The sequence below is a fragment of the Varroa jacobsoni genome, unplaced genomic scaffold (genome assembly GCF_002532875.2).
Source record: "Varroa jacobsoni isolate VJ856 unplaced genomic scaffold, vjacob_1.0 scaffold_326, whole genome shotgun sequence".
Lineage (NCBI taxonomy): Eukaryota > Metazoa > Arthropoda > Arachnida > Mesostigmata > Varroidae > Varroa > Varroa jacobsoni.
The window spans coordinates 243,804-253,727 of record NW_019213228.1 but is presented as its reverse complement, the minus strand read 5'-3'; the positions used below and the strand labels follow the sequence as shown (position 1 = coordinate 253,727).

Below are 9,924 nucleotides of genomic sequence, written 5' to 3'. Positions count from 1 at the left end.
CAAAATCAGCTTGTCGTCAGCAGTATGAACAACAACACCGCGCCGCTGAAGCTGCTGCCGCTGCTGCCTTCGAAGCCAAGAAATGCTCGTGGTGCTCCCTGGCTAGCCGGCTAGCTAGATCGAAAGAGGTGTGATGTCCCGCCCAAACCCGATCGGCAGGGCGGGACTTCATGATCAGGGTGAGGGGCGGCCGCAAGCGCCATCTGGAGGCTCCCAACAGAAATAGGCACAGAGACCCTATCATTCTTGAGGGGAGATGTCGACGATACCGGCGTTCACTCGCTCGCACTGCCATCGCTGTCGCCGGTGCTGACGACAGCGACGACAACAACCACAGTAGCAACGACAACAATAACAGAACCGACACCAACAGACGTTGAAGCAGCGATCGTTGCCGACACGACGATGGCAGCAACTGACGGCAGGTTGGGCGCGGGCCTAGCGAACGCGTACGATGTTAGTTCTAGTGACCGCGGCGCCGATGCGATACTCAGACACTCATTCCACTCACAGGCGCGGAGCGAGGCGGCAGGACTCGGCTTGCTACCTCCTAGAAGAAGACCAACAGAGACATCCCTCGCACACGCAGTTGCTTTCTTCCTCTGCTTTTGCTCATTCAATCTATCGCCCACTTTGACTCTCTCATACTCTTGCTCTCTCGTTCTTGCCACGTAAACTGAGTAGCAGCGGCAGCAGTTACTAACAAACTGGCCCGTTTCTGTTCGCCGGCCCGTTCCCGAAACGCGCCGCTTATCCGGGCGCTCCACCAGCCGCCATCGGCGCCGTTTGAGGTGCCACACATTACACACACGTTAGGGCCATCGTGCTATTCTGCTTCACTGGGACCTGCAGCGACGCCGAAGTCGCCACAAATATCATAGCCATCAGTAATGCTACTGCACAGCAGACAAACACTCAGAGAGAAGGCCGACATACTCGCATTCATCAGAGGTGCTTACGGTGCCCCTGTCAGCGGTGCTGCAACAGGCAATGGACCCTTGGACAGCCTTGGGAACCGGGGGGCAGCACTTGTTGTGGCGATGGTATGGTGCTCCGTTGAAGAAATCGACGATGACGGCGCTCTAAGCTGCTGCTGGCGATACCGAACTTCATAAATGAAAAAAAAAATGTCTCTTAAGAAATGGGTGTCTGTCAAGGCTTTTAAGGGTAGCTATTAAAGGCACTGACAGCCACTTGTTTGTCGACAAGGTGGCACATCTGCAACAAAACCATCTCTAATGCTGCTTACGTCCCCAAAATTTATGGGATTTGGAGATTCGAATCAGTTGATTCTAGTCGCGCAACACAAATGGTCTAAACGTGCTGGTTAGGAAATATCAAGTATCAGGATATGAGGAAATATCAGGAAAAGCAGGACCGTTTGATACAAGAGAAAAGTAGCCGCTATATAGAAGTATCGAAGGTGCAAGTCTCGAGGTAATTTTTCGACTCATTTTATAGTTGCCTGTTACCCTCGTACAGAACGACGTAGCAAATAAGTTGGCAAACGTGTGGATCATGGGGCTTCAATCAAGATAAACTCCCTAGTTTTTCCATAACTGACCTTCAGCTGTCTTCTACGACAGATTTCACTACCTGCTAACAGCTGTTAAAACTGTGTCGTACTGAGGTCGATAAATTGAGGCGGCGGTCAGAAACGGGACCATCGTACGGAAATTAAACCTAGCATCTAAAACTTTCAATTTGTGGCGAATATTCAAAGCACACAGTATTTGTAAGGTATCGTAGGGTGACAAATCAATAGCGAAAGCACACAGTATGGAAACTATTCGGACGGTTAAACTTGTTGAATAGTATAAGCCTTTCAAGCTAGAGCCATGTTTATTTTAGGACCGCATTTACCAGTGGGCACATATTCATAGGTTCGTTATAGCGTAACGATAAGTATCTCATTTAAAGAATATTCAAAAGATTGTCATGATTTTCTTTAGCCTTTCTGGTCTTTTCTGTTGTCCATGTTCATCCACCAGCAACATATAGGGCGTTTTGATCTTCCCCATATTGTTTACGTTTGGATACTTTTAGTTTTAACGTTTTTACATCATCGGCATAAGGTACTAGGCTTATAGCGGCCTAGTCGATTCGGCAGGACGCCTCGTGCACTGACTGGCAGTACACAATTTTCGTGTAGAGATTTAGATATGAAGTTAAATCGTTGACATATTTCAAAAAGTAAGGTTTAGTTTCCTTTAAGCTACAAAATAGCACCAACGATATGCGTATTACGCTGAGCATGGAGTTTATATACATATACATTCGGAAAAATTTTGTGTGTCCAAGATAATCCTTCGCTCTCGAAGGCTTTGAAGTGCCTCGAAACGTACCATATGCGAAACAGTTCGAAGTGAGGAAATTTTATTTCTTTCAATGTAAATTCGATATTGGAATAAACTGGGGATCTCGATAAGTGGATATGATGGGAAGCAGGGGAGGTTTCTTAAGATACTGGATGTAACCCTTTGAGTGCGATTAATGCGACCAGTTCGAGTAGCAAAATTTTGACTTGAGAAAAAGTGATATTCAGACGTCAAAAGGATCTTCTCTTCGCGTAATAGGTTGCAATGGCTGGGTCATATAAGCTCGAGAACAAGTTCACCTTGCAGGAACCATTCAGTTGTGTGCGGAAAAGTCGAGATACGGCAGACTGGGCGATAGGGTAAAAAGCTTCGTTAAACTGATAGAGATAAGCGCATACACTCAAGAACCGTGGGAACGATATATCAGACAATTTTCGCGGACGATACAGTTTACTGTGGGTGCTAGGCATTTGGCATACAACCTATACGTTACCGCAATTTTTGTGAAACAGTCGTCTAGTTTTGTGAATTGTGTGAAAGTCTGGACATTCTCGCATTGCTGGTTTATAGCACCCCCCCCCCCCCCCCCATGCCACCCCACATAATTCGTCCGCACAACTTTTGTGTGCCATATATGTCATTGGGTAATTCATATTCCACAGCGAGACTTTTCGTCCACAAACATTTTCTACGGGGATGTATATCGAGAATATACAGCAACAAATTCCACGGTGCGTATACGTTCGTATGTATGTATCCTTTGAGTTTCATTCTAGCACCCCTCGGTTCTCGATGGGAAGTCAGAGAGTGCAGATATTCTAATCTAATCATTCTCAACCAGTTCACGAACCCTATCCAGCGTTAAGCAGCTCATGGCAATGCTAGTTTGCGCATGCAGAATCAGAGGCTCAGTCTGTCAGCCGTCAGTTACTAGGCAGCTGGTCGCTTGATCACTGGTCGATTATGAGATCGCTTTATGGTAAATGGTGTCTGGTGTTAATGAAGTCCAATCCATAGCCCCTTCGCCTCCTGTCTTCACCGTAGCGCGATCTGAGTTCGCAGTCATCTCACAGCTGAACGCTAGTTCGATCTCGCCTATAATGGCGGTGACAAAACGGATCCGACATATAAAACAGTTTTACATTTTCTACCCTTCTTTCAAATCTTCTCGCAGTGACCACCCCTTTAATCGCCATGCGACGTATAACAGCTTCAGTTAGACATATATCCTGCCGCTATAATATTTGCTGCGTCCTACCACCGAACTCATTAGCGCTCCCTGCCAATTTCATTACAGCTCGATCGATACCCTTGTATCGTAGTGCTCTTTTGCCAGAATACTAAAAAGGACTGGTGAACGAAAGAGATTACTTCTCGTTGTCGTTTTTGGCGTTACGCGGCAACCGGGGCTGATGCTCATGGTGGAACAGTTGCTGTCCGAACCGTTGCTTCTGCCATTACGGCTAGAACCATCATGAAATTGGAGAAATTATCGCCGCTGTGAGTTAGTCGATTTTGTCCTGCGAGTGCTGCCGCTGTGGCTGTTGAAATCGATGCACGAGGCGATGTCATCTCGACTTTTAGCTGGGTACTATGTGGACGATGACGACTGCGGTGAAGATGATGATGCTTTAGCTTACGTGGTGAAGATGTGAGGAGATTCAATCTGTTAGCGTCAAATAGAGCCACAGCTCTGTTGCCTGTTACCGCCCGCCTAATTCTTCTTGATCTCAAATGGCGGCCGCTGCCACGCTGCTGCTGTTGTTGCTAACGCCCCTCCCGCCATCACCGAGGGGGGTGTCTCTAAAACGATTTCACTTACGGTGTGGTTGGTGCCGTTGGTGTCGTGCCGTCTTTTTACATACGACGACAGTAGCAATCTCTCGGTTATCCACAATTCGCCTATTATATGGACAGGAAGGTTTCAACGTCAGCAGCCGCCGACTCCCTCCAATCACGAGAGGTTGGATGGCGCGACAGCAGCCTGGCCGATTGACGCTGGTTGGCGGCCATCTGTCGCATATAACATACAATAGAGATGAACGACGTCGTGCATGTGTGTCCTCGTAGCTGCCATCAATGGCTTCTTACTGGCCGGCTGGTCGCTCGTTCCCTCGCATCTTCACATCAAACAACACCAAGTATACTTGCACACACATACGCCAGACGCTCTCCTTTGATCAGAAAAAGAGAGGCAGCGTTCACATAGCAACAAGATCAGGTCGACAAACAAGCCGACTGCCGAGTCGCTTATCAGCCACTGCTTAACATAAAATATCGCCTCATCATCTGTTCCAATCGGTTTAGCCAAACTCACCGTTTGATGACATGGCTTTGGCGTCGCCGTTGGCGGCGGCGGCGGCGTCCTTTCTATTACCTTTCTTGCAAACTGCTGTGAGTGAGCATATACGCAGCCGGAACGCAGTCGACAGCGGCAGCGAGGACGGAACCGTGCGACAAAAGTCGAAGCAAATGTATCGTCAACTGGCTATTATCATTGCCGATAGATCTCGTCTTCCGTTATCGATTCGAAGCAGTATACAATGACCCGTGCTTGCTTGGATCTACCCAAAAAGTAAAGTTCGACGAAATTAAAGACGGCGCAGACGCGCCACTGCATTCAACTCAGAGACAGTAGCTTGTTTACTTTAAATAGTTGCTCTTACCGATAAACAGGAAAAAATGCTAAATTCTGCTCTCGTGTCACAACATTTTCTTGTCTCTCAGAGATGCTGTCGATGTATTACCCTATGGAGAGCTGTCCTATTGCATAGCTTCGTCAGTGCTCATAAAGGGCCCTCTATTTTCCATAGTTGACCGAACACGATCACGCTGGCAGCCACACCACCGCTCCAGCTATTACTTCTTTTTCTTTCCACAACGACGACGACAAAAATGATTTACCGTTTGCCATCGTCGCCGAATCACACACATTCCAGTTGATCCAGACTGACACGGGGACGGACCACATCCTCTCGCACACACTTACTTCCACTCGTAACGAGTAACCCTCGTAGCAAGTATATGATATGCCCACCTCTGTGTCGATGTAACTGTTTCAGCGGGGGTGAATCGAAATTGGCGACGAATGCACGCATGTCCGCGGTGAGCCGCCGCACCTTCTGCAAAGCTGTCGAATGTCCCGCCCTTTTGATAACACGCTCCGCCTAACGGAACCGCCGCGTCAAGTGGGCGGACCATCCTCTCCCCCTAACAAGATGTCTACTGTCTCGCTTAGGGTTGCGATCGGTACGTTGTGTTTCTCATCGGCGGCTCTCCGATCGGCTTTGGTTGGCCTCTGCTCGTTGGTGTCGAGACGGCAGCTGGCTGTTGGCTCTGGCGCAAAGAAACGCTGTTTCTCGTGCCGCTGCTGCTGCTGTCGTCGTGGTCTTGCTGACACTGAAGTCGCCATCGTCGCCGCTGCTGCTGCTGCTGCTGCTGCTGCTGCAAACGTTGTAGAGCGTCCGTTCATGTGTTTCGATCATGTTCTTGTGCTGAACAGGACCAGCAGTCCGGCGAGAAGCCAGCGACATCAAATTTAGCGCAGTCTGGCCAGGACAGCCAGAATTGGCCGGCTAGCGCTGAAGTGAGCAAAGCCTATACGAACACTCTCGGATCAGGAACGCAGTGTCAGCCAAGTTCAGCTTATTCAATCGTTCCTACTCACGTTGAATCACGACAAACTGATGATTTCGCAAGAGAGACCGGACGACAGCGCATAGCACAGCCGGCGGCGATTTACAAACGCTAGTTGCTGAGTGGGCGCCCCCGTTCCTACCTCGGGACCGTCAACAAACGCAATCTCTGTTTTGTTCGTCATCGTTTGCAACAGCTTCAACGTTATATTACCACAGGCGTATCAATACCTCCGGATCTAGCAGGCATTTAAATAGGAGGTTGATTTTGGCAAGAAGCACCCCAGTCCCGCGTATTCTGTCACGGAAAATATTCTCTAGTTGTTTTGCAACTTTACGTTCGACTCGCAGAGGGTTCGCGAACTTCTGCCAACAGAAGTCACCTCGCAAGACGTTAATGATCAACGAGCGACATACGACAAAGACATGAATACTGCTGATGATCACTATGATTTTCATACCTAAAGCGTAGTGCCTGGCAGCGACCTATCGTCATTTTGTGATTGCGTTGCATCTGCTAGCCCAGGATTGTGGCGGTTATAGTGTCTATTTGTGAAATGCGTTGTTGTTGCTGCTGCTGCTGCTGCTGCTGTTGTTATTGTTGTTATCGTTGTCGTTGTTATTGTTGTTGCTATTGTTAGTTATTATATTACTTTACTTTTTATGTTAAACGTAACAGTACCATCATCGCCATCTGCATCATCGAAAAGAAGACGTGTGCGGGTAGTACTTATTCCAGTGGACTTCCGTAGCGTTGTTGTGCAAGCCATTTGTGATGGTATCAGTGTATCCTTTGAGCGCGTGTTTATGCGATTGTGTTGTGGGCCGGTAAGCTAATATCGATTGAAGCTCGCCAGATTTGGAGAGACTATACAGATTCACTCCGGGTGTTGTAGAGCAATTAACGTATTGCCAACTATAAAGGCCATCGGCGGTATGGTCGTTGAGATGGAGGAGGGCGGCGGAGGTGCGCTCAAAAGCGCGGGGCCAGTTCTACCACCAAGTATCATCCAAACTGGGGCACCTCCGGGGCCTGTACTCCCGATGCTGCCTGTCCTGCCAGCCGCTCCTGCACAAGGCGTTAGACAGACCTCAAGCCCTCGAGCAACTGACTTTAGTATCGCGGCGATTATGGCTCGTTCCGAATCACCCGCATCGAACAACGGTAAGCGAATGAACCAGCATGCATGAATCTGACAAAAACAAAGACAGCGACAGAGATATATAGTCGAAGTTCAGCATGGATTAGGAGCGTCATAACTCTACGCAATGATTTTCTATCTACCTTTTGGATATTTATTTTATTGGGTGTTCCTCATACCGAGGTTGGCAGAGGGCGAAAAATTGACGAAAATCACACCATTTAACTCTTCGCTTATGGCCATAAAAATAGCTAAGTGAACGCGTCCAAGGTACAAGAAGTCAGCTAAAGTTCAGTAGTTTCAGTTTATCAACGGTATAGATTTGTCCTGAGATGCCTACTATCAATCGATAACATAGAGCAATATTTAGGTGCATACATCGACATTGATATGAAAAAAGGACTTACACGATAATAAATGAGTTATGTTACTTTGCACTAAAACTGATAAAAAAAAAATTGAAATACTTTGCGTGTCGGGCATGCGTCAACGTACATACTCATGTATAGCTCATAGACGCATAGAACACAATTGACGGCTGAAGCTTGTTCAATTGTGTTTGCCTAATTCATACACGGACCAAGTCCATTTTCTGGGTGCTTAAAAGATACGTATTTATTAATCGATTTTGTCCCAGCTTAGCTGGGCCTGAATTTCCTTGAAAATAATACGTGCCTAAATGTTCCTCACTGTGATGCTGTACCTTAAATTGCGGAGATGTTCTACTCACTGTGACCCACAATAAGGAATAGATCATCTCGGATCACTTCGCATAAGCGCTGAACGAAATTCTGAAGGACGGCAAAAACGACTTGATATCTATAAAGTCATCCAGCGATTGTATGTAAGGTCCTGATATGGATCGTGATGAATCTATTTAAGAATAACCATTTTTTTTAATATTAATTTGAACTATGTTTCTCAATGATACGTCATCGAACTGTAATGACGTCTTATTACCTGATCTAGCTGAGCCTTTACATTTGCTTATGACGTACGACGTTGTTTGTCAATCTGCACTCCGATGCGTATCGTGCTTCGATTTGTTCCGTGATGCGTAAATGGCCTATAACTTAATTCAACGACCTTACTGTCGGTTTAGATTCGTACCAATATACAGGCTGGCCTTAGCGTATTAGGCCACATATGTAAAACTCGATTGGCGATTGTAGTGAGGAGGGAGTCAACACAATTATCGTTTTATGTAGCACCATTAGAGTTATGGATGCTCCGGTGAATAATTGATCTGTCGTTTAGCAACTGTCGTCCTACGAAACGTTAAAAAAACATTGTTACTACAGAGCTCGTGGAGTGTGTGTAGAAACGAATGTTCGATCGGGAAATTGAGGCGACTCATTTTAAGCTAGCCTCAACGTTTAGTGGATCTGTATTCAGTCGATAACGCAAACGTGCTAACTTTCGATTATAATAGGGCTATGACATCCTTATCATTGATAATGAACCCACAATCTCTTTAGCAATCGTGGAAGTTAGTTAGCTAGCCTCGTATCTCCATAGGTTTTTCGCCCTCTGAGAGATTTTCTAAAACAGATAGTTATCGATCAGTTTTCCTAGAGATGTATGCATCTATCGCGGATTAATGCAGTAAGCAAATGTGATCTGATTATGATTCATCCAAATGCATATTTCGCCAGATCAGATTTGACCGTTGGGCGGAACTATGTCTGATAGCTCCGTTAAAACGATAGCTACAGTGTTAAGCTTTATTACGGCTAGTGGCATTTATCAATGATCGGACATATGAACTTATCATCTATATGATAGGCTCAATACCACATGCTATGGAAATGCTTATCAAGAGCTTTATTATATATGCGGATATAATTATAGAGTGATTAGTTAATTAACAAACAATTATTGCTCTTTATTACAAAGTATTAATTAGCTACCGGAAGATATTATAATTACGTGTGGGATAATTATAATATCTTCCACATATATATCGATGTATTCTCATACGCCCAGGCAGATCTGAGGTCAAATATCTCTTATGGCAGCTATCTGTGTATATTGGAGGTAGATGAGCCCAGTACTCGGCACCGTCAACAGTATTTGCTTGATAACTACTGTGTTACCCACAGCGAGGACATAGGCCATTTGTGTAAAATGGCCGCCATATATAATATGATTTATTATGGGCTAAACCTATTCTTTCTCCTGTACAGCTCATTTAATGCGAGTCATAAAAATAACCATTCTTCGCTCGCTGATGAAAAAATGGAACAAAATAATCGCTAGAGCTTTTTATCTCAACTTTTTTCGCTTCTCTATAGCAGGCCTTCCTCCTAATTACGTTTATTAGGTATTGTTCCAGATTCGCCTAACCTGACCTAAGCATGACACGTATGACGTACTTGTTGACGCAGTAGCCATGTTTCACCCAAAGTCGAATGGGCGAAGACGAATCGGTCAAATCATGAGGGATATTCAGTGATGGGATGTTCCGTTGTTGACAGAGGTCTAGGTTCCTTGTACGTTACCTATACTATAAGCGGCTTTAGCTTCATACCATTGGTTCAGCATGTCCTTTAGTAGCTATGTTTGAGTATCTGTGTGTGTGTGTGTGTGTGCCGTTCAGTATAATGAACATCCTAGAAATTATCGCTATTTCTATTCAACTGACTTGAATCGAATCGGCTACACCTTACACAAACGCATATACGTCGACGCGCTGACGGCGAGAAAACAATCGTGGATCACCGTACGATTGCGAGATCCGATCGACAGCAGCCATCCCGCCGCTCCGGCAGAAGAAAGAGATTGTTGGCCGCACTTAACAGTAGAGCGGGCCCGAAGCGTGCTAACGTG

General features: G+C 46.1%; 1 protein-coding gene across 1 annotated transcript in view; it reads left to right on the top strand.

Moving 5' to 3' along the window:
• The first annotated feature begins 6,241 nt into the window (after positions 1–6,241).
• The window catches only part of LOC111259381 (uncharacterized), a 53,509-nt gene continuing 49,826 nt past the window's right edge, over positions 6,242–9,924 (top strand). The window contains exon 1 of the mRNA XM_022831348.2: positions 6,242–7,118. Within this exon, the coding sequence (XP_022687083.1) occupies positions 6,890–7,118 (229 nt within the window). The 5' untranslated portion in view covers positions 6,242–6,889. The remainder of the gene's footprint in view (positions 7,119–9,924) is intronic.